General features: G+C 38.9%; 2 protein-coding genes across 2 annotated transcripts; both read left to right on the top strand.

Moving 5' to 3' along the window:
• Nucleotides 1–585: 585 nt before the first annotated feature.
• Nucleotides 586–19,386, top strand: LOC127632863 (X-linked retinitis pigmentosa GTPase regulator-like). Its single transcript, XM_052111679.1, has 17 exons — nt 586–658; nt 1,523–1,648; nt 1,759–1,851; nt 2,892–2,954; nt 4,216–4,374; nt 4,551–4,700; nt 6,428–6,586; nt 6,674–6,829; nt 8,122–8,246; nt 8,613–8,804; nt 11,364–11,511; nt 11,982–12,079; nt 12,204–12,263; nt 15,557–15,799; nt 17,626–17,674; nt 17,879–17,979; nt 18,108–19,386. The coding sequence occupies exons 1-17, from the start codon at nt 628–630 to the stop codon at nt 18,324–18,326; spliced, it is 2,172 nt and encodes a 723-aa protein (XP_051967639.1). The 5' UTR covers nt 586–627; the 3' UTR covers nt 18,327–19,386.
• Nucleotides 19,387–19,757: 371 nt separating this feature from the next.
• Nucleotides 19,758–27,501, top strand: dynlt3 (dynein light chain Tctex-type 3). The gene is made up of 5 exons (XM_052111683.1): nt 19,758–19,875; nt 20,363–20,404; nt 20,784–20,907; nt 24,499–24,576; nt 26,978–27,501. The coding sequence occupies exons 1-5, from the start codon at nt 19,849–19,851 to the stop codon at nt 27,052–27,054; spliced, it is 348 nt and encodes a 115-aa protein (XP_051967643.1). The 5' UTR covers nt 19,758–19,848; the 3' UTR covers nt 27,055–27,501.
• The last annotated feature ends 123 nt before the right edge of the window (nt 27,502–27,624 follow it).

The raw sequence follows: 27,624 nt of genomic DNA on the forward strand, positions 1-27,624 counted from the left end.
ACAGACAGATATAGACAGAGAGACATACAGACAGACAGACAGATAGACAGACAGACAGACAGACAGAAAGATATTTATAGACAGACAGACAGAAAGACAGACAGATAAACAGACAGAAATATATTTATAGACATAGATAGATAGACAGACAGACAGACAGACAGATATAGACAGAGAGACATACAGACAGACAGATAGATAGATAGATAGATAGATAGATAGACAGACAGACAGACAGACAGACAGAAAGATATTTATAGACAGACAGATAGACAGACAGAAATATATTTATAGACAGACAGACAGATAGACGGACGGACGGACGGACGGACGGACGGACGGACGGACGGACAGACAGACAGACAGACAGACAGACAGACAGACAGACAGACAGACAGACAGACAGACAGACAGATAGATAGATAGATAGATAGATAGATAGATAGATAGATAGATAGATAGATAGATAGATAGAAACGGTCAAAATCGTGTAACCAATTGGAGGAGCTGATGATGAACATGTGACTTTGCGCAACCTTAACGCGGAAGAAAATCTAGAGTGGAAGGTTTCCCCACTGAAAACTTCTTGGACGCACATCCTAGAACCCTAGGAGTAGTCCGGAGGAGATGGCAGGAGAGACAGAAGATGAGATCCCTGGTAAGATAGTATGAAGTACATAATTTTTCAAAGTTAATCGTATTTTATATTTTAATTGCTGCTACCGTTGTCTGTGCTTGATTCGCTTTCAGTGTGTGTAGCGCTTAAAGGGAACGCGGATACCATATTGTTATTATGTGAACATGTCTTAACTACTCCTCTATGCACGTATATTATATTACTAAAGGAACTGTAGTGTAATTGGTGTATAAATTGCTACTTGAGTTTTATATATTGTTATTTGAACACATTATCCGCCTCTTACATTGACGCCTGTGGCTACCTGTCACCACGGCAACCACGCCACGTGGTCACGCCTCTCTCTGCAATACATAATTTTTCAATTATTATTTATACAAGTAAACTGCTCAGTTTAAGCATCTGAGTGCCTTTATACAAAGGTGTCTAAGCAAACAGGTTATTTGTTATTCTCCGAAATAAATACATGAACTCTATATAGTGCAATACTTTATGCTTTATGAAATAGACAGCTTGTAGCTGCATGTTTTTAGAGAAAACTATTTTCCAACAATAATCCTTTCTGAATCTACAGTATTAAGCATTACAGTGCTGTGAGAAACTTAATTACCATTAACTCAAATCACCAAAGACCAACCTTTAAAATGGATAGTTGGACAAAAACATACATGCATTAAATAGCAGTTGAGTTTTTAGGTGGTGTAGCTGATTGGTCAACATTAAGTTTTTAATTAAGCTTGTTTAATCACTTTCGAATTGCATTTTTGCAGTTCTTTTTTTTGTAGTCATTAAGTGTGACAAATACTTTTTTGTCAATAACCAATATTCCATGTAGACTCATAAAACGTACATGCATATATTAACATCAATTCTGTTATGTTTTAGATACCGGAGCCGTCTTCACTTTTGGAAAGAGTAAATTTGCAGATAACGCTCCCAGTAAATTTTGGCTAAAAAATGACGTTCCTTTGAGAATATCCTGTGGAGATGAGCACACAGCACTGGTAACAGGTATGATTTACTGTATGTTTTTAGTTGAGAACACATGATTGTTATCGGGCACGCATTACTCCATGATGTCATGTGTTTACCCTGTGGATATTTATTCCTGTTCTGTTTAGAAAATGGGAAGCTGTTTATGTTTGGCAGCAACAACTGGGGACAGCTGGGCCTCGGAACAAAGACCACTATGAATAAGCCCACTCGTGTGAAAGGTATAACAGATTTTCAGCCCACGGGCTGTAACATGGAATATTCATACCATCAGTGCAGTTTAGGCATGACGTACCACCTCCAGGGGGCAGTAAGCACAACTCCAGCTGTATAGGCAATGTGCAGCTGTTCAGAGGGCTTCCTCGATACTAGCGACAGCAATAGATGAGAGAACACGTTCTTACATTCAAACACAGCTGGATGGAGCACAGTTGGGAAAAGCAGGGTTTTAAACTACGTTTACTTTGACAAAGTGGCCTAAAAACGCTGTTTATGATGCAACGGAACCAAAGTGAGACACTCCAAAGCGTCCGACTGATGCGTGTGTACATTGACATGCCCTTAGAAAACCCTAAATCGAACCTATATCGTGCAAAATGTATTGCTGTGGAATATAGGCTAATTATTGGTTTATGTACAATATACAATAAACAATATATTGCCTTCTAAAGTGACTTTTTATATTCTCTTATTAATGCTTTACTCGTCTGTGTGACAGGGCAGGGCCGGGTTGTGATTCTGGGCCGCTTTTTGGTTTAAGTTATTGTCAAGCCGGTTCTCGCCTCCTCCTATCCCATATTCCAGTTAAAGTCTGCCACAATAATGTCATGCATTTTAATGATCCAGCTCAGTGGTTAGCTCTGTCGTCTCACAGCAAGAAGGTCACGGGTTCGAGTCCCGGCTCACCTGGGCCTTTCTCTACAGAGATTACATGTTCTCCCTGTGTTCGCATGGGTTTCCTCCGGGTGCTCCGGTTTCTCCAACAAGTCCAAAAACATGCAGTTTAAGTGAATTGAAGACTCTAAAATCGCATAAAAGTAAATTTTTATGTCGCCTTTCTTAATCCCAATCTGGAGTGGTCCATAATCTGCATTAGTCTGGAGAGCAGAGGGGAATTGTTTGTTGGAACTACAAAAATACAGTATTCCACCTACTAAAAAAATTTAAAAATCAGGGTGTATAAATCTGTTTATAATTTGCTTTATAAATGTCAGGCCATGTGTTTCAGACATGCAGTGCTGATGTTTGTTTTCATTTGAAGATCTGCAGTCAGAGAGGGTGAATCTTGTGGCCTGTGGAAGATCTCACACACTTGTATACACGTGTAAGTTTATGAAAACGTGAGTTGCTTTTAAAATGATAGTTCACTAAAAAACAAAATAAAAATTCTGTCATCATTTACTCAATCTCAAGTTGTTCCGAACCTATATGACTTGCTTTTCTCTGTGAAACATTGATGGAGATGCTGGGCAGAATGTTAGGGACTGACTGATGGTGACTAAAGCTGCATTCACACTGCCAGCTAATTTGTCGCTGCATGTCGCCAGTGGCTGGCGGTTAGGTCGCTAGTGGTGTTAATGAAGTGGTGTAAACATGGGCGGCTGTGGCTCAGGTAGTAGAGCGGGTCGGCCACTAATCGCAGGGTTGGTGGTTTGATTCCCGCCCCACACGACTCCACATGCCGAAGTGTCCTTGGACAAGACACTGAACCCCAAGTTGCTCCTAATGGCAGGCTAGCGCCTTGCATGGCAGCTCTGCCATCATTGGTGTGTGAATGTGTGTGTGTGTGAATGGTACACAATGTAAAATGCTTTGGTAACCGCTAAGGTTAATAAAGGCGCTATATAAGTGCAGACCATTTACCATTTAAACAGCACTGTTTCATTACAATTAATATTATTATTAAAATATTAGGATCACGTGAGCTCTACCATCTTATCTCATATTGGCTGTTGCTCCCAAAAGTCACTCTTAATTTGCATAAAGTTTCTCAAAACATTTCTCAACTTTGTCACGTCGCTGGACACGCCCACATCCGGTCACCGGAAGTCGCCAGCTCTCAATGAAAATGAATGAGATGAGTTTGTTTTGTCGCTACGTGTCGCTTGCAGTGTGAACGCAGTTTAAGGCTAACACACTGCACAATCTGTTATGTACAGGGGAACAGAAGTACTGGAGTGGTGGTGGTGTAGTGGTCTAAAGCACATAACTGGTAATCTGGTAATCAGAAGGATGCTGGTTCGAGCCCCACAGCCACCACCATTGTGTCCTTGAGCAAGGCACTTAACTCCGGGTTGCTCCGGGGGGATTGTCCCTGTAATAAGGGCTCTGTAAGTCGCTTTGGATAAAAGCGTCTTCCAAATGCATAAATGTAAATGTAAGTCATATGGGTTTTGAACAACACAAGGGAGATTGAATGTGTTAAAATGACACAATTTAAAATTTTTTGTGTGAACTGTCCCTTAAAGTCCCTATAAGACTTTCATTTATTTATTTCACATTACGTAAAAATAAATCAAATAATTAACATTTCTGATTTTGCCTGAAATATATCAAATATATATTTAAATGTGTTCACTATGCAGACCGTGGTAACCTGTATGCCTCTGGAGGGAATAATGAGGGGCAGCTCGGCCTTAATGACTGTGATGACAGGACCTCCTTCCACCTCGTGGACTTCTTCAGCAAGGATAGACAAATCAAAATGCTCGCTGCAGGTTCCAATACATCCGCTGCACTCACACGTAAGGGTGTTCTGTCCCTCTGGCCTTATAGCAACAGTGTCTACCTGGTTTCATGATATGTAAATGAATCAGATTCTATATTATTTAATTTTGAATGTATCCTGCATATATAGTGTTGTTTTAAAATGACTTTTGGATGTTTTATGAAATTTTCCCCTTTCTCTGTGTTATCTCAGAGAACGGAAGGCTCTATATGTGGGGCGATAACTCTGAGGGACAGATTGGTTTGGGGAAGGAGAATAATGCACTGACTCCGTGTGAGGTTTCTGTAGGGAAACGGGTGTCCTGGGTGTCTTGTGGATATTACCATTCTGCTTTTGTCACCGGTATGTATAGAACTGCAACCTCATGTCATCTTATGGTCAGTTGCGATCTTTAATATATTAAAATATTTCAGTCCTATGTCTGTCACACACTGATTTATTATCAATATTTTTTATTTTACATAGTATAGTGAATAATAATAATATACATTATTGTTTATTTTGCAACTTGTAATAAATTACATAAATTAAAATTAATTTTAATTGATTTAATAACATTTTCTTTACATATTGCAATATATTATAGTGGTCATAATACTTAATAATAATGTATTGATTAATATATTACGTAATTTATTAAAAAATATGTATTAATAATTAATTTAATTAATCTATTCATTTACAAATAGCTGAATGATTTTTAGTTATACAGTATACTACTTAAAAGGAGAGTTCACCCAACAAATTCTATCATCATTTACTCACCTTCATGTTGTTCCGAACCCGTATGATTTCTTCTGTGGGAGGCAAAAGGAGATATTAGTCAGGATGTGAAAGTTTCTTTATGCATGTTGCAGGTCTTATTGTGTATGATTCATCCATACATTTAAAAAAAAATTACATAACTTGCCTTTTTTCTGCTGACGCATGCAAGACCGCAGCCAATAGAGCGCAACAGTCGAATTGATTTTCAAAGCTAACTTATAAATCTTTCAAGACAGACCCACCTTGAGCTCTAAGGTTATTTATCAATGGTACATGCTTCCGTTGAAGCCATCCGTCTGCGTTATTTCAACTTCATCATCTTTAGTAGTGGAAAACCAGTTTATCAACTACATTACCCATGATGCAGCAGAGAAAGCTTCACCTATCAGAGAACCACAGCCAACAAAGCCCACGAAACGAGCCCATGAGCGACTACCTCAAACGACTTATATGTTTGTGTTTAACGGAATGTTTGCAATAAACGTAAACAACTATATTGTTTCTAAACTTACATTCAACAACCTAAAATCAATAGTTGCGTTTATTTTCATAGTTTTATATTCGATTACGTCATTCGCAGTGCTTCGTGGGATGGTAGTCCCTACCCTTATGAAAGACGGTGAGTACACAGACTTGTACCTTTGTACGAGTAATTAAAAAAAAAAACAAAGTCTGTTATGTTGCGATTCACCTCAGAGCTGGTTGGGTTGGTTCAGGCTTTACAGTTCTTTAATAGAGGATTTTATGGAAGAAGTGAATGGGAAAAATACTTCCGGAACCAAGATGGCTGAAAAAGTGGGTGGGCACTGTTGTGATCTATAGTCAAAAGTTTTTAGTCAGTTTTAACCCCGCCTCTTTAAGCACGAATCTAGCGCTGAGGTGGTGAAGGGGTGTATTTTTAGCTATTTCCCTTCCTGTTTCAGTAGGAAATATGTCAAAACACGAAATAGAACTGTGCACTTCATTGCAACTTTAATCTCTGTTTACAATTCACTTTCAATGCATCTTTTTGATGACTGAGTCTCTATGTCAGTCCCTAACATTTCTCCTAACAACACCTTTTGAATTCCACTAAGTCACACAGGTTTGGAACAAGTTTGGGTGATTAAAACTATCCCTTTAAGAACAGTGATTTTTAACTCCGTTCCATTGGTGTTTCTCTTAATAATAAAAATCTCCACTGACTTTTCATTTCTTTCCCATTTATCCTCAGAGCAGCCACATCGAATTCATGAATCCATCATAATTTGGCGTTCCATGAAGTTTTGCTTGATGCTATGTGATGCTTGTTTCATTTGTTCCAGTGGATGGGGACTTGTTTACGTTTGGAGAAAGGGACAGTGGGAAGCTCGGGTTGTCCACCGAGAAGCTGGCCAATCATAAAGTGCCTCAACAAGTGACGGGCATCTCTGATAGGGTGGTGCAGGTGGCCTGTGGAGGAGGGCACACTGTGGCACTTTCAGGTAGTAGAGCATCTTTTGCTTCCCCATTTCCTTTCCATGTCATCCTGCTTGGAGAAGACGTCATGTTGTCCATGTCTGTTAATGCAGAGCACGTGCTGTATTCGTTTGGCCTGGGTCAGTTCGGGCAGCTTGGTCACGGGACCTTCATATTTGAGTCTCGTTTACCCAGAGTGGTGGAGCATTTCAGGAGGGGCAGAGTGAAACATGTGGAGTGTGGAGAGAATCATACAGCGGTCATAACTGGTAACACAACACACACAATAAACCACGTATTTCTGTATCTCTGTCTCGTCTCGAATTAATATTCTTGGTTTCCTATTTATATACATATAAATATGGTGTCACTATGTACATCTAGAAAGTAAAGTCTTGTTAAAAATGTTTTTAAACTCTCACCATTTTTTTTTATTATTTGTCTACTGATAATGTCCAACAGTGTATGTGCATGTGCATGCATTACAGGAGATTTAAGTCATTTCTGCTTTGTATTTTTTTTATGGAAATTCCCATTACAGTGTAATTTTCAGCACACTGAAAATGATCATTAATCTATTTAGGCTGTCTCAATTGCTTCTGTCTCTTCTTGACTGACTCAAGATTCAGTGGGGTCCCTGTGGGGATAATGCCATCTGTTGCAGGACTCCCTGTTCTTCTATTCTATTTGCAAAAGAAATATTTGGGAGTCTAAAATGTATATTTCCTACTGACACACTAAAGCTGAATATATAAATAACCATCTTAAGACAAATGCTTTTGTGAAGCATCTTATGTGCCTAATGGTGCGTTCACATACAATGCGAAGGGATTGTTTCATGCGGCGCGATTACATACGAAGTCAATGCAAAGTTGCGAATGGCGTGACTCGAACACGCAAAATCGCAGACGCGTTGTCATCATTTCAGCCTTTCAGCATTGAGATTGTCCAAATGTCACTGACATACTTACGTAGTAGCAGAAGAAATCTGGAATAATGGATGTATAAATTGTTGTAGCGTGTGAGTGTGTGTGTGTGTGTGTGGGCACCGGGATTGTATGACACAACGTCATACATATACAGAGACCGGACGAAATAAGACATCGCTTGGAGGAAAGTGAGCGAGGAAGTTGGACTACCAGGTAAATTCAGAAAATATGTGCATCTACTTGATTCCAACAACTGGTTGTACTTTACTATGAACTAAGTCGTAGAAGCCCCTCCTCCTGTCCTTTTCCGGAAGAGAAGTGGGAATACTCGCGGGTTCGCGTTACTCACGCGAACGCGAGTTTAAACACAAATTTATAATCCAAACTTGCGTGAGCAATGCACCATTATCATTTGCACAGTACTGCGTATATATTTATATATTATTATATACTATTTCATTCTTTGTATTTTTATGTGTTTTCATTGTGTCATATTGAAAGTCTGGGACTGGGACAAGGTTAGAAAATAGTTTAAATCCATTCGTTTGAATAAAAATCAACCCCTGGGACATTAAATTGCCTGAAGTTGAATAAACGCCCATGTACATTCTCTGTATTCTCGCTTGTTTCAGACAGTGGCCTTTTGTACACTTTTGGCGATGGCCGCCATGGCAAACTAGGTCTTGGAGAAGAGAACTTCACCAACCAGTTCAAACCAACCCTGTGTCCAAGATTCCTCAACTACCACGTACAGTCTGTATGTATTATTGCCACCGAATCTACATCTTATAGTATCTACATATGTACGTGCAAAGACCCAATGAAATGGTTTGAGAATGCAATTTTTTTCCCCTTGTTTACGTATTTTCTGTTTGCAATTTGCTGGTTGGTAGTCGGTGGTATCAGGAGTAGGAGACGTACTTCCTCATTCTCTTTCATTGGATATAAATGTGTGAACGCCCCCAAATAGATGATGTCTTCAATATTTTATGTCCACAAAAGAAAGACTGTAAATGCAGTTTATTTTGTAAACATTTAGGAGTACACTAGCATTTTGTAGATGGCCACATACATGTGCTAAAGCCACAAAACTCCAGTTTGATTATATGTTTTTTTTCTCTAGGTGACATGTGGTGGATGTCACATGCTTGTGTTGGCCATGCCCAGGGCTGAAGGCTCAAAGGATTTGATCCTGGAGGAAGATGATGTGACTGAAGACTACTTTGAGAAGTCCTATACTGAGCTACTGGGTGACACGCACAGTCAGACCACACTAAACCGAAGTCTCTCAGCTCGGGTTAGACGCAGGGAACGGGTGGGTAAAAATACACTTCAAAGCCTATTTTTTTATATTCAATATGTTGCATTAAAGGAATATTTACCACAAAAATGTATTTCAACTCGTCCCTCCTTTTCTTTACAAAAAGCACAAATCGGGTTACAGTGAGGCACTTACAATGGATGTGAATGAGGCCAGTCCATAAACATTAAAATACACAACATTGCACAAGCATACTCACAAGATGTTAACATTATATGTTTTAACATGATTTCTTTACAATAAAATGCAGGATTTACTGGCATTACAGTGTTTTTCCAGATTACAGGGTTTACCAGTGTTGCGTTGTCATGGCAACTAAATTGTAATATTGATATAACTTTACACTGAAATTTTGTTACGCTAAAATCATCTTAACACATACAGTTAAAGCCTAAAGTTTACATATCCTTAAGTTGAAGTAATTAAAACAAATTTATTAACCACTCCGCTGATTTCATATTAGCAAACTATAGTTTTGGCAAGTCGTTTAGGACATCTACTTTGTGCATGACACAAGTAATTTTCCAACAATTGTTTACAGACCGATTGTTTCACTTCTAATTGACTATATCACAATTGCAGTGGGTCAGAAGTTTACATACACTAAGTTAAGAAAATTAAAAAAAATCCAGAAAATTATGTCAAGCCTATTTTAGCTTCTGATAGGCTAATTGGAGACATTGTACCTGTGGATGTATTTTAAAACCTACCTTCAAACTAAGTGCCTCTTTGCTTGACATCATGGGAACATTGAAAGAAATCAGCCAAGACCTCAGAAAAAAATTGTGGTCCTCCACAAGTCGTGGTGCCTGAAGGTACCACATACCACGTTCATCTGTACAAGCAATAGTACGCAAGTATAAACACCATGGGATCACATAGCCATCATACCGTTCAGGAAGGGGATGCATTCTGTCTCTTAGAGATGAATGTATTTTTGTGTGAAAAGTGCTAAATAATCAGAGAACAATAGCAAAGGACCTTGTGAAGATGCTGGAGGAAACGGGTAGATGAGTATCTATATCAACAGTAAAATGAGTCCTATATCGACATATCCTGAAAGTCTGCTCAGCAAGGAATAAGCCACTGCTCCAAAACCACCATTAAAAAGCCAGACTACAGTTTGCAAGTGCACATGGGGACAAAGACCTTACTTTTTGGTGAAATGTTAACTGTTTGGCTTTAATGACCTTTGTTATGTTTGGAGGAAACAGGGCGAGGCTTGCTTGCTGAAGAACACTGTCCCAACCGTGAAGCATGGGGGTGGCAGCATCATGTTGTGGGGGTGCTTTGATGCAGGAGGGACTGGTGGACTTCACAAAATAGATGGCATCATGAGGAAGGAAAATTATGTGGATATATTGGAGTAACATCTCAAGACATCAGCCAGGATGTTAAAGCTTGGTTGCAAATGGGTCTTAAAAATGGACAATAACCCCAAGCATACCTCCAAATTGTGGCAAAATGACTTAAGCGACAACAAAGTTAAGGTATTGGAGTGGCAATCACAAAGCCCTGACCTCAATCCGATAGAAAATTTGTGGGCAGAACTGAAGAAGCATGTGCGAGCAAGGAGGTCTACAGATCTGACTTAGTTACACCAGTCTGGAGGAATGGGCCAAAATTCCTGCAACTTATTGTGAGAAGCTTGTGGAAGGCAACCCAATACGATTGACCCATGTTGAACAATTTAAAGGTAATGCTACCAAATACTAACTAAATTTCTGACCCACTGGGAATGTGATGAAAGAAATAAAAGCTGAAATAAATCAATCTCTCTACTATTATTCTGACATTTCACATTCTTAAATAAAGTAGTGATCCTAACTGACCTAAGACAGGGAATATATTCTATGATTATATGTCAGGAATTGTGAAAAACTGAGTTTAAATGTATTTGGCTAAGATGTATATAAACTTCTGACTTCAACTGTATAACATTTTAAGTCTTATGGGTATACTTTTTGAAACAGTATCAGCTGGCCCCATTCACTTTCATTGTATGTGCCGAGGGATGAGTTGAAATAATTAACATTAAGCCACACATGCTGTCAATTGAGCTTAGCTTATTTTGAACCCGGAACATTCCTTTATTTGATTCCTCAACTGAAGTCATCACTATTGAGATTAAGCAAGCAATATTCATGTGGTCATGTGTCATGAATGTGCACCCAGCACCATATGTAGAATAAGAATGATATGACTAGAGTCTTCATCTCATATGCGTGTATTCTTGCAGTTTAAATGTTTAGCGATTAGCAAAAAAAAATGTAAGTGCACGTTTAAGTGATGGACTAATCAAATATAGTTATATTTCTGAAATTTTGGTTTTGGCTAGTATAATTCCTGAATGGCTGGGAACTTATTAATGTAATAGCTACATTGGCTGGTGAGTGAAAAAGTTCATTTCAAACCCTGGTTACAATGTATATATCCTTTTCAACAAGTTAAGACATAATATTAGGTTTATTGAATAAAGTTTGGGTAGTTTAAACTAAAGCATTTGCACAGAGTAAATGTAGATGTGATGTGTTTTCCTCTATCTGCATGCAGGAGTGTTCACCAGATCAATCTGGACCGATGTTCCGAACTCTTCCAACCCTGAGTGGAAATCAGTTTAGTGCAGCATTACCTGTTTCAAACCAAACATGGCACTCCCACAGTGACCAACCAGGAAAGATCCCTCACACCAGCCTCCAGAGTAATGGCCTTTCCAGCAAACCTAATATTAAAACTCATATCTGTGGTTTCATGTCAGAGGATAACAGTTTCTTATACAGCAACCATGTTTCCATCCAAGTTACGAATTTATGAAACTTCAGGGGAAATTGGCGCAAAATGGATGTTGATGCCACTGTGCAGGTCACCGCGGCTCTCTTGTTCAATATAATAAATGACTTGTGGTTTAGAATGAGCAGACAAAATGCTCTGACAGACTTCATATCCATAATCTTGGTGTTGCTTGCGCCACGCTCTACCAGTTGAGCTACAGAGTTCCTTCCTGTAGCTCAAAATCAACTTTTATGCAATATCCCGAAATTCCCAAAATATGGATGAAAAACCAGCTGTCATTTAAAAAAGGACATTATTCATGCAAGGTAAACTTATATTCTAGTGTATAATTGAATCTAAGAAGATTGCTCAGATTGTTATGTCTTCTCTCCTGATCAGTTCCTGTTACGAGAGAGACTTCTCTCAATGAAAGAAGCAGTACGGAGGATAATGAAAGTGTAAAAGATCTTGGAGAAACCACTGATTTATTAAACCTGGTAGGAGAAGCATACCATACTTTTATAATATTTATTTTAAAAAACAATTATAGGAAAGTATTGTTTTAAGTGTCAGCTAAGCTAAAATCCTCCAAGACTAATGCTGAAATTGATTTGATTTCAGACTCATGTAATGAAGATGGATGCTTTGGATAAAACCCTCACATTGTCTCCAATGCAGAAGGTAAGATCACATTCAGAAGACTCCATTTATAAGGGCGGCCTTCATTTAGTCTTCTCCCTTATGCTTGTCTCTCTCTTTTCTTTATTGAATAATATTTCTAATTTGTTTTGCCTTCTTAACACTCATTCTGCTCTTGTTCATCCTGCTCTGCATGTTCATTCATTTCTTTCTAACACTTTCTCTCTTTTTAACTTCTGCATCCTGGGATAGAAGAAGGTTAATGTTGTGAAAGAGCACACTAAGGAGATGGGGAAGCCAAGAGAAGACTCCGCCCCTTATAGCAAAAGGGCGGAGCTTTCTCCCCGCAAAGCTCTTCCCACTGAGTCACTTAGAAGCTCAAGTAGTAGCTCACTGGTTGGGGAGAGTCTTGGGTCAAGGAGTCCCCACAGGAGCCCTAAGAGTCTGGGTCTTGAGAAAGAGAATGTCCTGATTGCTTTGGAGGACAGAAAGCCCAGACATCAGAAAGTAGGGGAGATAAAACCAGAACAGGGTCTAAGAGGCCAAGTTTGGCTGACATAAGTAGATCTTGATCCAAAGCCCATCTTCCCAAGCACACTACAAATCAAATGCAGCTGATAGAGTCCTGGGATGAAGCTAAGTCAGATTCTGAACAGTCAAAAGGAAAAGTCCAACTGAGTCAAGACAATGTAACCAAAGCCAGGATTAAACCACAGCTGCTTAAGGAGAAATGTTCAAAGGTAGAGGCCACCCACAAATCAAAAGGAAGTTCAAAACCAAACCAAGAGGAAACAGGCAAAGCGAGATCCAAAGAGCATCCACGAGAAGTCAGAAGTGAGCCTCAAAAGGTTGAATAAAAAGAAGCAAAAATAAAACCAATTGTTGTTGCTTAACATCTCAACTGACTTCATGCAAAGACCAAGTCCACACAAGTAAGAAGATCTCAAAAGAGGTCCCACCCAAAGCTCAGAAAGTTGAAACCAACACTGCTAAAACAGTAAGCAAATGTCCCACAGTACAAAGTCACTGTTATAACATAACTCTTCTCTAAGTAAAAACAAAGCCACTCACTCTTAGAGGAGAAACTTGGGACAGAAAAATCCTCAGAAAACGTATAAGGAACCCACCATGTTGTCTGAAGCTGCCAACTCTATCATCAAATGCAGGAAAATCCTCTCAAAAAGGTGACATCTCTAATCCAGTATGTGAGAATCAGAAGTCCTACTGGTCTTCTAAGAGATGCAGAAGTTGGCCAGTTTCTTTCCCAGTCCACACCCCTGAAGACACACAAAACTCCTCCCAAATAGAGAACTCTATCCAATGTGTCTTCCCTTAGTGAGTCGTATGAGGTCCCAAGACCAGAGGAGACGCGAGAGGCCAAACAGCCGTCACCATCAACGTTAAACCTGATCTTGTGTCTTCAGATGAGGAAATGGAAAGGAGGGAATGAATGGGGTAATAAGAGAAGTAGGATGTCTGATGAGGAGGTGGAGGGAAGTTCTGCAGTCACAAAAAAGCGAGGGACCAGTGAACAGGAGGCATGAAAGTGAGGAAGAGGATGATAGAGAGGAATAAAGTGAAAGCAAAACTGTTGAAAGTGAAAGTAGAAAACAATAATTATTCGGATGAGGATGACAATGATACAACAATCAAAACAAAACAAATCAAAGCCTCTAGTGAGGATGAAAAAAGTGAGGAAATGAATGTGAAGGAGAGGAGGATGAGGAAAGTGAGGGAGATAAAGGGGAGGTGGAAGAGGAGGATGACACAGAAGAAGACAAAAATGATGACGACACTGAAGACGCTGAAGCAAGGAGTGAGGATGATGAGAAAGAGGGAGAAGAAGAAGATGAGAGTGACAATGAAGAGGAAGGAGAAGAGCAAAGACGAGAAGGAAGAAGGAGGTATTGATGGAGAGGAAGGGGAAGCAGAAAATGAGGAGGAGGAAGCAGAGGAGAAAGAGTCAGAAGGAAGAAGAAGAGAAGAGGAAGACCAACAAGAGGAAGAAGAAATTAATGAGCAAGAATACAAAGATGGATACGAAGATGGAGAGGAGGAGGAATAAAAGAAAAGTGAGTACAAAAATCAAAGCTAAGTGTGAAAACTACAAAGCAGCCAACGAAAGCCAAACGGCCCAAAACAAAAGGCGACAAGTCAGACAATGAATCTCAGGAGTCTCAGCAGTTTTGGGATGATGTGCTACCTCAGTACCTCAATTTGAAATAAATCTACAACCTCAACCTCTATCTGCTTCTATAGCTTCATACAGCATTATGTTTTACATTTGCTTTTATTTTCTGTTTCATGTTTTTTCATAAATTATATGTTATTCTTTCACATATTTCTTGTTTTTGTAATATTTATTTCACCGTTAATATTGGTCTGCACTTATATAGCACCTTTTTAACCTTAGCGGTATTCAAAGCTCTTTTCACTGCGTCTCATTCGCCAATTCACACACCAATGATGGCAGAGCTGCCATGCAAGGTGCTAACCTGCCATTGGGAGCAACTTGGGGTTCAGTGTCTTGCCCAAGGACACTTCGGCATGTGGAGTTATGTGGGCCGGGAATGGAACCACCAAACCTGCGATTAGTGGACAACCCGCTCTACCGCCTGAGCCACAGCCATGCTTTCATAAGTAATACTTTGCTTATGCAGTATGAGGCCCTCATGATGTGCCTTGGGATGTCTGAAACTTATGGACAACCATGTTCTTTTACTACCAAATGCACTCGATTTATCAGTAGCCTTGATTCAACAACAAGAAGTATACTTACTATAAAATAGGCATAGTTGAAGATGCGTTTAAGTCAACTAGAACGTCAAGTAAAATATCAGCTCTGATGATCCTCATGACTAGAGGAAAAAACTAAAAATCTTTTTAGAGGACAAATAGTGCAAAGTTTGTCAAAAAAAAGTTGCACGTCGACAGATTATCCAATTATCCAACAGTATGCATTAAATTAAGAAAATCAATACTGCATGAGACAATGTTTAGTGAAGCCTACTATGTATGATATCAAGTCAAGCAGTTGGAGTCGAGTAGATCACAGAAAATCCTTCACAGGACAGGTGAGGCCTTATATAGAAAACAGATTGACTTTTAGTTCTAAATAGAGCCCTAGTTCATGTATCTACCTTAGTGCTTGTGTTTATGTATGTTGTTTCAATAATTCAAGCCTACCCTGTCTAATATGAACCCACTCTAGTGTCCAGCTCTGTTCTCATCTTCTCTCTGTTTGAATTTATATGGTCACTGGTTAGACACTTTGACATACAGCAACGCGTCTGCATTAGTTACTAAATGATTACCTCTTTTCATACTTTTTGCAGGAGAAAGGTCACCAAACTCTCGAGTTTTGCACAGATGAGACCAATGGAAATGAAGGAGACCTAGGAGATTTGGAAGAAGATGATGATGATGACGATGATGAGGTGGAGGATGAGGACGAGGAACAGGAGACAGATGTAGAAGAAGGGGAAAAGTCAGAGAATAATCAGAAGGAAGAAGTTTTAGATGAGAAGAGAAAGCAAACAGAGAAGCAGGAGCAACGGATTATAGAGCCAGATTTACAGGTATCATGAAACATACCTATTATTATTATTATTATTATTATTATTATTATTATTATTAAAGGAATAGTTCATCCACAAATGAAAATTATGTCACTATGCTAGACCATTTATGGTAAAAGCTGCATAAAGATTCTTCAAAATAATAATAGTAATAATAATTAATAATAATAGCAATAACAGCATGTGGCTTTGCAACAACACTTTTTGGATGTGGCACATTTTCATATAGTATCTCTGATGTTATTGATTTTTAGGAGTTTACCTGTGTTAAAGGAATATTCCCGGGTTCAAGATTAGATCAGCTCAATCAACAGCATTTATTGCATAAATTTGATTACCACAAAAATTCGATTTTGCCCCTCCTTTTCTTCATAGAAAGCTAAAATCTGGGTTACAGTGAGGCACCACTTACTATGGGAGTGAATGGGGGCCAATCCGTAAAACTCACCATTTCAAAAGTTTAACCAAGTAAAATCACTTGCAAACCTTTTCTGTGTTAAGTTACATCCAATCGTGCAGCTACTTGCCATGCCGATGTAATGCCATAAACTTAAACCCTAAAATGACAACAACAAAGCTATTTAAACAACTTTACAGCTCAAATAATACACAAGTTTGAACAAAATAATTAATGTATGTGCTTTTATAAAATTACAAGCTTCATATTTCTGACTTTAAACCCTCCAAAAATTGGCCCCATTGACTTCCATTGTAAGTCCTTCAATGCAACCTTAATCTAGTTCCATCCATCCATCCATCTTCAACCGCTTATCCGAAGTCGGGTCACGGGGGCAGCTGCTCCAGCAGGGGGCCCCAAACTTCCCTATCCCGAGCCACATTAACTAGCTCTGACTTGGGGACCCCGAGGCATTCCCAGGCCAGTGTGGAGATGTAATCTCTCCACCTAATCCTCTGTCTTCCCCGAGGCCTCCTCCCAGTTGGACGTGCCTGAAACACCTCCCTAGGGAGGCGGCCAGGGGGCATCCTTACCAGATGCCCAAACCACCTCAACTGGCTCCTTTCGACGCAAAGGAGCAGCGGCTCTACTCCGAGCTCCTCACGGATGACTGAGCTCCTCACCCTATCTCTAAGGGAGAAGCCCGCCACCCTTCTGAGGAAGCACATTTCGGCTGCTTGTACTCGCGACCTAGTTCTTTCGGTCATGACCCAGCCTTCATGACCATAGGTAATGGTAGGAACAAAAATTGACCGGTAGGTCGAGAGCTTTGCCTTCCGGCTCAGCTCTCTTTTCGTGACAACGGTGCGATAGAGCGAGTGCAATACCGCCCCCGCTGCCCAACCTCCTGCTCCATTGTCCCCTCACTCATTTACATTTGTGCATTTGGCAGACGCTTTTATCCAAAGCGACTTACAGTGCACTTATTACAGGGACAATCCCCCCGGAGCAACCTGGAGTTAAGTGCCTTGCTCAAGGGCCCAACAGTGGCATCTTGGTGGTGCTGGGGCTTGAACCCTCGACCTTCTGGTCAGTAACCCTGAGCCTCAACCACTGAGCCACCACTGCCCCCCCTCACTTGTGGTACTTGAATTCCTTCACTTGGGGCAATAACTCCTTCCCTACCTGGAGTACGCACTCCATCGGTTAATCTAGTTGTTTTTCAAAATAGAAGGGACCAGTCGAATTAATTGTTTTGTGGTAATTTTGCCACAAATGCGGTCGATTGAGCTTAGCTTGTATTGCACTGGGAATATTTCTTTAAAGATTATTTATAATAAACATCCTGATTTAGCATCATGTCAATAATCTACTGCGGTATTCCCAGTGGCTTGTTTTGTTTGATTGATGTAAATATCTCACAATGCAGAAAAAGGAGAGCATCAAAGAGGCATCTGTCCCTGATGGACCAATGATAGGTTTGTTTTTCTCATTTGAGGATCCTTTCCTTTTTCTATTCTCTTTACCGTTGTGGTCCAGTTAAGTGCATGATTTGGCAAAATGGTTGAGCACTGTACTGTAAGTTAATTTAGCTATAAAGCATCTGCTAAGAACAGTGATTTCAGAGATTATGAGCAGCTTTTTCTCTGTTTCTCTCTTTTGGGTTCTTACGGATTCTGAAGAACATCCCAATCCTGCTTCCCGCTTGAAGGAGGAGACACAGTCAGATAAGAATGGACTTAGACAAGACAAACCAAAGACTTTTTTTGACTCTAGGACCAGGGTATCTGAACACTCTTACTCTTTAATAACTGTAAAAAAAAAAAAAAGCTAATCAGCGTTAATTTCATTTGATGTATGGAAATATTTGTTTGGCCTTTGATTAATCAATATCTTCTCTGCAACCTTCAGCTTTCTATTTTCAAGAAGAGATCTTCCACTAAAGGCAACCAGCCAGCTGATAAAGCTGAAAACCTAGCTGAGGGCACCTCATCGGGCAGACCTGCAGCTGATGGCCCAATTGCAAACTCAGAGATTCGAGGGCCAGAGAGTTCTAGCAGTGAACCTCACACAGGATCCCGGACCACAGGGGCCGAACGGTCACACTCTGCCACCTGCAATCTGCTTTGACACTTTTCAGCTGCTTTATTGTGCAGAACACCAGCATGAACATGCTGTTTTGTTGACACCATCGTCTGGATTTAAAACTGGGACTGGAACAAAAAGTGGAATTAGGCAATGGTTTAAACTGTGGCATAATGTCCTGTTGGTGTTGTTGGTGTCGATGGCACTGTGCCTTGTGCTGCAAAGCAGATTACTGAACATAACTAGCTTTAACTAGCTTTTGTTTTTTGTTACGACATTGTAAAATGTTATTTCCATTATGTTTGTAGTGTGTGTGATGCTAATATTTGTATAACTTTTCTATGAAAATAATCTTCAGAATCATTTGAAGATTAATTTACTGATATATGGTGTATTTTACAAATATAATTATGTGTGTGTGTGTGTGTGTGTGTGTGTGTGTGTGTGTGTGTGCGCGCGCACGTGTGTATTTTAAACCAATTTATTTACATTTTATTAAAGGAATATTCCAGGTTCAATATTAGTTAAGATTAATCGAAAGTATTTGTGGCATGTTGATTACTGATGTTGTATTTCGATGCAACCCAATGGAAGTGAATGGGGCCAATTCGAGGGGTTTAATGGCAGAAATGTGAAGCTTCCTATTTTATCGACGCACTCATATTAATCTGTTAAAACTTGTGTATTATTTGAGCAGTGCATTTGTTTAAATCACCATTTTTTTACAGTGGTTTAATGTTTTTTTTTGTTGTTGTTGTGTCATCATGGCAATTAAGCTGTAAAACTAGAACTTTACACAGAAAAAGTTAGTAAGAGATGATATCACACTAAAATCTCATTAACATGCATATTATTTATTTCTTGTGGCTATACTTTTGAAATAGTGAATATTTAAATGTTTACAGATTAGCCCCATTTACTTCCATTGTTAGTGCCTCACTGGAACCCAGATTTATTTTTCTTTTTTTTTTTTAAGAAAATGTGAGACAAGTCAAAATTATTATTATTTAAATATTTTTGTAATCAACATTATGCCACAAATGCTGTTGATAGAGCTTACCTTGTATTAAGTCTAACTGGAATATTTCTTTAAATACACTCAAGGCACCCGTGCACTTATATATATATATATATATATATATATATATATATATATATATATATATATATATATATATATACAGAATAAATTAAAAATCTTCTATTGTTTCAGAGTAATATGACGTGACTGTCAATGGCATTTTTTTTATGAGAATCATCTCACACTCTTTGTATCTGACGTGATACAATTAAAACATCAATTATAAAAATGTGTCTGCTGTTTCCATAGAGAGCGAGAGATGGTAGAGATAGATAGATAGATAGATAGATAGATAGATAGATAGATAGATAGATAGATAGATAGATAGATAGATAGATAGATAGATAGATAGATAGATAGATAGAGACTCGGAGGACTGTCGCTAGATGGCAGCACTCAATGTTCTGTAGCAGTGCGTGTCGCTCTTTTAGCTGTCAGAACTGAAGAGTTTGTTGTGTCCAGATTTTCGGTGTTTAATCTGAAAAGATGGAGGAATATCATTCTGGAGACGAAGTACGTGTTTCAGAAGACATGACATGACATGATGCGAATGTTTACTATTTGTCTAGATGTTTATTTTTAACTGCTGAGAAACTACGGACAAGCTTTTACTGTTAGCTTGCTAACCGCTTTATTCAGACAGAAAAAACAAAATATTTAATTTATCATGAACCAGTTATTCAAGCAGTTTACATCTTTTAAATCTGCAGTACGTAGAACAGCTAAAACTACATTTAAGTTTGCGTTTGACATGATTGTGTAATTTTATATCTTGTATGCTAAAGGTTTCTGGGTGTGGCCAAATGAAAACATTCACTTGAATCATAAACAAAACACGAATGAGCCCAAACGATGGCAATATGTCTGTGTCAAGTTATTGTTTAGAGGTGTTTTCTTACTTTAGAATTGTAAAATGTAGATTTGGGAGACTAGCTCTATTGCTTTGACAGCTGGTTCATTTCTTCTAATTTTTTTTCTTTCTTGTTTTCTGTCAATTCAGGTCTCTTTCAGCCCAGATGAAGCAAGTAATGTCGTTAAAGAGGTAATGCTCATTATAAAACCAGTCATATAACAGCATAAAGATCTACTGCTGTTTCACACTGAGTGAATTGCTTTGTTGTTGCTCTTGCCTGCAGGATTAATGTTAGGCTAGCCTTTTACACTCTCTTTCTCTCTCTCTCTCTCTGTGTGTGTGTGTGTGTGTGTGTGCGCGCGCGTGTGTGTGTGCGTGTGTGTGTGTGTGTGTGTGGGATAAAAACCTGAGATCACCTACCTTGTGGGGCCCAGCCAGTTTTATTTTTTTAATGCAAAAAAGAAATGATCCTTAGATCTGTATAAAATGCATGGAAGTCCCACAATTATATAAAAACGTGTGTGTCTAAGCATGCTCCATTAACTATCTGTGTGTGTTTTTCTGACAGTGCATCGAGGGTATAATTGGAGGTGTGGACTACAGCCAGAACAAAGTGAACCAGTGGACAGCCAGCATTGTCGAACACTCACTCACTCAGCTAGTCAAGCAGGGAAAACCATTTAAGTACATTGGTATGAGCTTTTCATATTATTTGCAAATATTCATCCTGTAAACAATTTGATTATACAATTTATGGCTACAGCTGTCAGTAATGGATATTTGTAATCGAATTAATTACATTATATGGCATTTAATTGATTAATTAATTAATTGCAAATACATCTTATATATAAATATTTGCTGTGAAAGGCCCTCAAATAACAATTATTATATTGAATAAATATTATTCAATATACAATGATTGCATTATATTTAAATAATATATACAGTGTGTGTGTTTGTGTATATTAGATACTATATAATAGTTCAGATAATGCTTTCAATTATTGTGGCATTATTACTTTTCCTTATTGTTACTTCCAAACATTAATTTTGTGTCAACCGATATATTGAAACTGAATAATTCCAAATTAATGGTGATTGTTAAGGAAAGAACAATTAAGATAATAGGGCTGACCATTTAAAAAAAATAATATATATATTTATATATATATAAAATTGACTACATGATATATGATTAATTGATTAATCGCAATTAGTCACAAATGTAATTATTTGTGATAACGGCTCTCAAAAGACAATAATTCAGTATAAAATGATTACATTATTATAAATATATTGGGCGCTGGTGATCAGCGGTGATCAGCGCCCAATCTCTCATTCATTCTGCCTGTGCAGATGTGTGTGAACAAACTATGGCAAAATGCGATAAACGGTAAAACTATATCCGCTACAAACCAATATGCTTATGAAAATAATAATTGATGATAATAATATGATGACTTATATTGCCAGCCTGCAATATCAAGCAACATTATGTTTTGTATCGCTAAAATAGGTGGAGGTGGTTTATACCGTTAGAGGTCCACATTCAAGGTGGATAATGGCGACACCATTTTTTATTTTTTATTCGTATGACATTAAACAATTTGTAAAAGAACACAGCCAGCATTACATGGAAAGTTGTCATAAGTTAAAGTCCTAGTCAGTTAGATATTGTCTCAGGAGTTGCTTCATGTAGCACCCGAAGACCACCAATAAAGCATCTTATTGGGCTCTCTTTTACTATGTGATCAGTTGTCTGGCAAGTTGCACCGCAGTCACACGCTGGGGAATCAGCAGCTCCCCATTTATACATGAGAGAGGAACACTTCCTTGGGTGGTACGAAACTGGTTCAACATGACCCACTCACGCCGCCTCAGTTCATAGCCAGGCACTCTCATTATTGGGTCGGCAACAAGGTGGCCATTTACTGGCAAGGAAGAGATCCACTGCTCTCTCCACCTCTCTTCCATACAGAATTCTGCTCCTCCTTGTATTGGGTCAAGTATCCAGACTGGTCTCCGTGAGTGGAGTCTAATATCTGGAAGATATAGAAGTATGTGATACAGGAGGGAGTTCCTGTATCGCCAACAACCCTGGTATTCACGTATGGCTGCATATTCACACCTCAGTTTAGGTGGAGCAATATTGGCAAGTACAGTCAGCCAAGTAACTGAGGTGACTTGGTTACACCTGAGATCAAGCGCATAGCACTGTTCAGCTGGACATCTACTTTGTTAGTGTGTACACTGTTTAGCCACACTGGTGTACAATACCAGCTAGTGTTGCAGTGCATATAGTCTTTGCATTGGCTCACCAGGTGGTACCCATTAGTTTCCTTACTAGGTTAACATGGCAGCTGACTTTCTTGGCTGTCTTTTCAAGATGGTGTTTATATGTCAGTGTCTGATCTAAATATAATGCCTAAGTATTTAGGGTGATCTACGTGTTGAATTTCTACATCACCAAATTTCACATGCATTTTTGCATGTGCATTTTGTGTGCTCAGGTGAAAAGCACATGCTTCTGTTTTACTTAAATTTGGTTGTAATCTCCACTTTTTAAAGGACTGATTCAAGATGTACAAGTCCTCCTCCAGGGCCTTCTCACACTCAACTAGGGACACTCAACTTCAGTGCCAAACGATCAGCATATTGGAACTTTTTCACCTTTGAGGGTGGAATGTCAGAAACATACAGATTAAACAGCACTGGCACCAATACACTTTCTTGTGGTAGGCATTATTTAAGTTGCACCATCTGCTGCTCTTGTCACCCACGAAGACTTGTCACCCACGAAGACTTGCTACAGGCGATTGGAGAGCATGGAGTTTATTTAATTAGATAATTTGGTGCAAGGAATGGTCTCTGTGAGTTTTAGCATCAGTCTATCTCGCCAGACATTGTCTTATGCTGCTGTGAGGTCAACAAATACTGTGTCAGTTTTCAGTTTATGGTTAAACCAAGCTTCAATGTGGGTAAGTGCCATCACCTGCTCAGTGCAGCTGTAATGCCTGGTTGGTTCACAGGTGTCATTTCTTCAATGACGGGCTGAATAAGTTGTAAGATCAGCCGCTCAAGCAGTTTGTAAACAACGCTGAGAAGAGAAATTGGTCGATAATGTGCAGAATCACTACTATCCTTACCAGGTATCAAAATGGCAACAACTTTGTTCATTTTGAACAACCTTGGGAGACTTGCCGACGCCAGGATGATGTTAAAGAATGTCACCAGCCATTCTTGAGTTTTTAAAACAGAGTGCTTAATAAACTGGATATATTCCTAGATCCTCCAACTAAAAATTCCTAGAGAGGATAGGCTGGGCTACCAAAGCCCTCTTCCTCTCACGCAGGGCCTTTTTATTTTCTAAGCATGTTCTTTAGCCACTGTGATCTTAGAGAATCTTTGAAGGTGAGAGGCCACATTATTTGGTGTTATTGCATGGAGAGATGATGTTGTTGTTGTATCAGGTGATGTAGGTTTTGAGTCAGCGCCAAGACTACAGAGTAGACACCAGGCTTTTTGGCTTGAGTGAGTGAAGTTTATGTTCTCCACTGTCTCCGTCCACCTTTTCCACCTCTGTTCATTCAACTACTTCAACAAAAGTGTAGCTACCCAGTTTTCATATGTGGCATTATATTCTCTGTACAGGTTGTCACAATGTTTGTCCCAGCCAGGAATATACCCTTGTTGGAACCCATGTGGGATATGGTGCTTTGCAACTTTAATCACTGCCTTTACAAATTGCTCGTATGCAGTTACACTTGCTGGTATAAACTGGATGACATAGTCAAGGTCTTTAGCAAAAGACCACGGCACATGCTTGAGGGTTGTTCATGCAACCAAACTTCATGTCTATTTACATTTTAATGCATTTAAATAAAACTATCGAGCGTTATATCGAATACATTTTATATTGTTATCGATAAAGGTGTACCGTCGATAAATACCAATACCGTTTTATCGCCCAGCCCTAGATCTGTGAGTTGTTTCTTGTGTACTGCATCTTTTGGCAAGCGATCATTTGCGTTGAGTTGTTATGATACATTATTTAATGTTGCTGTGCCGCTCATTGAGAACCGCTATAGGGCGCGTCTCTATCTATATTTTTTATATAATTAATTGCTAATGAAGTAATGTGTGAAACTGACAGCCCTACTTATAAAATTTGTATACGTTTATAAAGGGGTTATGTATTTTATTAGTTTTTTTGCACAAGCCTGAAAGATCCCTGTTAATTTCTGTTGTTGATTATTGTATATGTTATGGATATTTTTCAGTTAACTGTGCTGTGATGCAGAAAAGCGGCGCAGGTCTTCATACAGCAAACTCTTGTTACTGGGACACAACTACTGATGGTAATGCTTTGTGCAATTTTTAACTCATAGTCTAAGCACTTCCAGACTAAAAAAGCTTGACTTGTCAAACATAAGAATGCTGGTGTGACATTTCTTATTTCTTTTATTAAATACAGTGCTGTTAAAAAGTATTTGTCCCCCATCCTGATTTCTTCTCTTTTCTGTATATTTCCCACTAAATTGTTTAAAAAATTCAAACAAAATCAAGCAGTCTGAGTAAACAAAAAATACAGTTTTTAAATGATAGTATTACTTATTGAAGCAAAAAAGTTATCCAATACCAGCTGGGGTTGTGTGAAAAAGTGTTTGCCCCATTAGTTACTAAATCCCCAAATCTATGAAACTGCATTCATAATGGGGTTCAGCTAGACTAGACCAGTGATTCTCAAACTGGGGTCTGCAGACCCCCAGGGGTCCTTTTCAAATAGCCAGAGTGTCTGTAGAAAATCCCTGAATTGTGAACATTGTGTTGAAATCAAATAAGTAATAAAAAAGCACAAAAAATGCTATTGACTAGTTTAGAAAAATTTATTAAAAAGCCTATATAAAAAAAAAAGTTGTAGATTTCTGGAACGCAAAGTGGGGAATTTGTTTTATACTTTTGGTAAATAATATCATATTTGTTGTGATGGTACATTGGTGCGGGGGTCTGACGACCAAATAATAGAAGAACCCAAAAGAACATTTAAGGCTCATCTGAATTTGACCTAAACACACCTTGATCCTCAAACCTTTTGGGAGAATGTTCTGTGGACTGATGAGACGAAAGTGTAACTGTTTGGAAGACAAGGGTCCCATTACATCTGGCATAAATCAAACACAGTTTCCACTAAAAGAACTTCATGCCTACAGTCAAGTATGATGGTGGTTGTGTGATGGTATGGGGATGCTTTGCTGCTTCAGGGCCAGGGCGACTTGCAATAATTGAGGGAAACATGAATTCTGCTCTTGACCAGAAAATCCTAAAGAAGAACGTCCGGTCATCAGTCCGTGAGTTGAAGCTCAAGCGCAACTGCATTATGCAGCAAGACAATGATTCAAAGCATAGGAGTAAGTCCACCTCTGAATGGCTCAAAAGAAGCTAAATTAAAGTTTTGGAGTGGCCTAGTCAAAGTCCTGACTTGAACCCGATTGAGATGCGGTGGCAGGGCCTTGAATGGGCAGTTCATGCTCGTAAACCCTCCAATGTGGCTGAACTAAAGCAGTTTTGCAAAGAAGAGTGGGCCAAAATTCCACCACAGCCTTGTGAAAGACTGATCTCTAATTATTGGAAGCGTTTAGTTGTAGTTGTTGCTGCTAAAGGTGGCACAACCAGTACTAGCTTTCATGCATCTTGGCATGCTCTCTACCAGTCTTTCACATTGCTGTTGGGTGACTTTACTCGTGGCACAATAATTCAAGCAGCTCGACTTTGTTTGATGGCTTGTGGCCATCCATCATCCTCTTGATCATAATCCAGATTGAGCACATTCCAGATCATCACGGATCCTCCACCTGGTCGTCTAATGGTTAGACGGAGACCTGGAGAGGCTTACAAGCCACGGTGTTTCGCACCCACTGTGAAATTTGGTGGAGGATGATTTGGGGGTGCTTCAGCAAGGCTAGAATCAGGCAGATTCATCTTTTGTGAAGGATCCATGAATCAACAAGTTCAACCAACACTGCCAGTTCAATCAAGGTGTGGATTGAGGACCACCGGATCAAGACCAATCTCGAGACCAGAACGCCATTGAAATCCTCTGGAATGTGATCAAGAGGAAGATGGATGGCCACAAGCCATCAAACAAAGCCGAGCTGCTTGAATTTTTGTACCATGAGTGGCATAAAGTCACCCAACAGCAATACGAAAAACTGGTAGAGAGCATGGCGAGACTGTGATTGAAAATCAGGGTTATTTCAACAAATATTAATTTCTGAAGACCAAGATAAAACATTAGTATTGTGTTGTTTAAAAAGGAATATCTTTGCATTATTCAAGGTCTGAAAACACTGCATTTTCTTATGTTATTTTGACCTGTTGTCATTTTCTGCAAATAAATGTTATAAAAGAATTTGGGAGAAATGTTGTCAGAACTTTATAGAATAAAATCAAAACTCAAACACATACCTATAAATAGTAAATCCAGAGAAACTGATCATTTTTTTCCTGAGCTGTATATTTGAAAACTGTATTTTGTGTTTAATCAGGTTGCCTTTGTTTTATGTTATATCTCTTTGGAAGATAAAAAAAAAAAAAAAAAAAAAAGTATTATGAAAAATACACAAATATAGAAGAAATTAAGAAGGAGCAAATACATTTTCACAGCGCTGTACGCAAACAAGGTGGCACCATCACACATCTGGAACAGATATTATAACAAGCCCTGCCTGGAAATGAATTCAGTGTAATGTGTTCTCACAGGAAGCTGCACAGTCCGGTGGGAGAACCGCACCATGTACTGTGTCGTCAGTGTGTTCGCTGTGGCTATTGCTTTGTGAGCAGGATCCAAAGCTGACACGTGCACAAACGCAGGCACAGAAGGGCAACAGTACCGTCGCCCTGATGATCCCTTCCTAAAGTCTGTTTTGAAGCTGTCTGCTGCAAAAACCTCGGCTGAGAAATGACTTAAACCATGTTCATCTTTGTTTATGCCCAATTCATAAAGCTTCAACTGTATTGCAAGTGCTTGTCTATCATGCAAACATTGTACCTGTAGTTGCATTTTTGTTTCTTTTTTCTTTTTTTTTTTACTTGCGAAGGTAACTTTTAATCTTTGCTCTGTATAGAATGAAATGCAAAATACACCAAAAAAAATTAACTTTCACTATTGTCAGTTTTACTCAATCCTCCCATGTTCGTATTACTCAAACTCCAAGGCAACCAAGGGAACTTAAATGAACTTGAGTTGATTAAATAAAAAAAAATGTCTTGTCAGCTTTACGTTATCCATGTGCGTTGGGACAACGTGAATATTTTTTGGGTAGTTAACTGAAACTTGCCAAAGGATTTAAAGTTTCCAGCATGAAGATGGGATATACAAGATGGATATAAAGGGGAGACCATTAGTG

Source organism: Xyrauchen texanus, chromosome 39 (assembly GCF_025860055.1).
Source record: "Xyrauchen texanus isolate HMW12.3.18 chromosome 39, RBS_HiC_50CHRs, whole genome shotgun sequence".
In the NCBI taxonomy this organism is placed as follows: domain Eukaryota; kingdom Metazoa; phylum Chordata; class Actinopteri; order Cypriniformes; family Catostomidae; genus Xyrauchen; species Xyrauchen texanus.

Excerpts from the sequence above, each read along its gene's own strand:
- LOC127632863 (XM_052111679.1), top strand. The coding sequence starts at position 628 with ATGGCAGGAGAGACAGAAGATGAGATCCCTG. Across the intron at positions 11,512-11,981 it reads CCCTCACACCAGCCTCCAGA|TTCCTGTTACGAGAGAGACT; the intron begins GTAATGGCCTTT and ends TCTCCTGATCAG. Across the intron at positions 17,675-17,878 it reads CCCTGATGGACCAATGATAG|AACATCCCAATCCTGCTTCC; the intron begins GTTTGTTTTTCT and ends CGGATTCTGAAG.
- dynlt3 (XM_052111683.1), top strand. The coding sequence starts at position 19,849 with ATGGAGGAATATCATTCTGGAGACGAA. Across the intron at positions 20,405-20,783 it reads CAAGTAATGTCGTTAAAGAG|TGCATCGAGGGTATAATTGG; the intron begins GTAATGCTCATT and ends TTTTTCTGACAG. Across the intron at positions 24,577-26,977 it reads CTGGGACACAACTACTGATG|GAAGCTGCACAGTCCGGTGG; the intron begins GTAATGCTTTGT and ends GTGTTCTCACAG.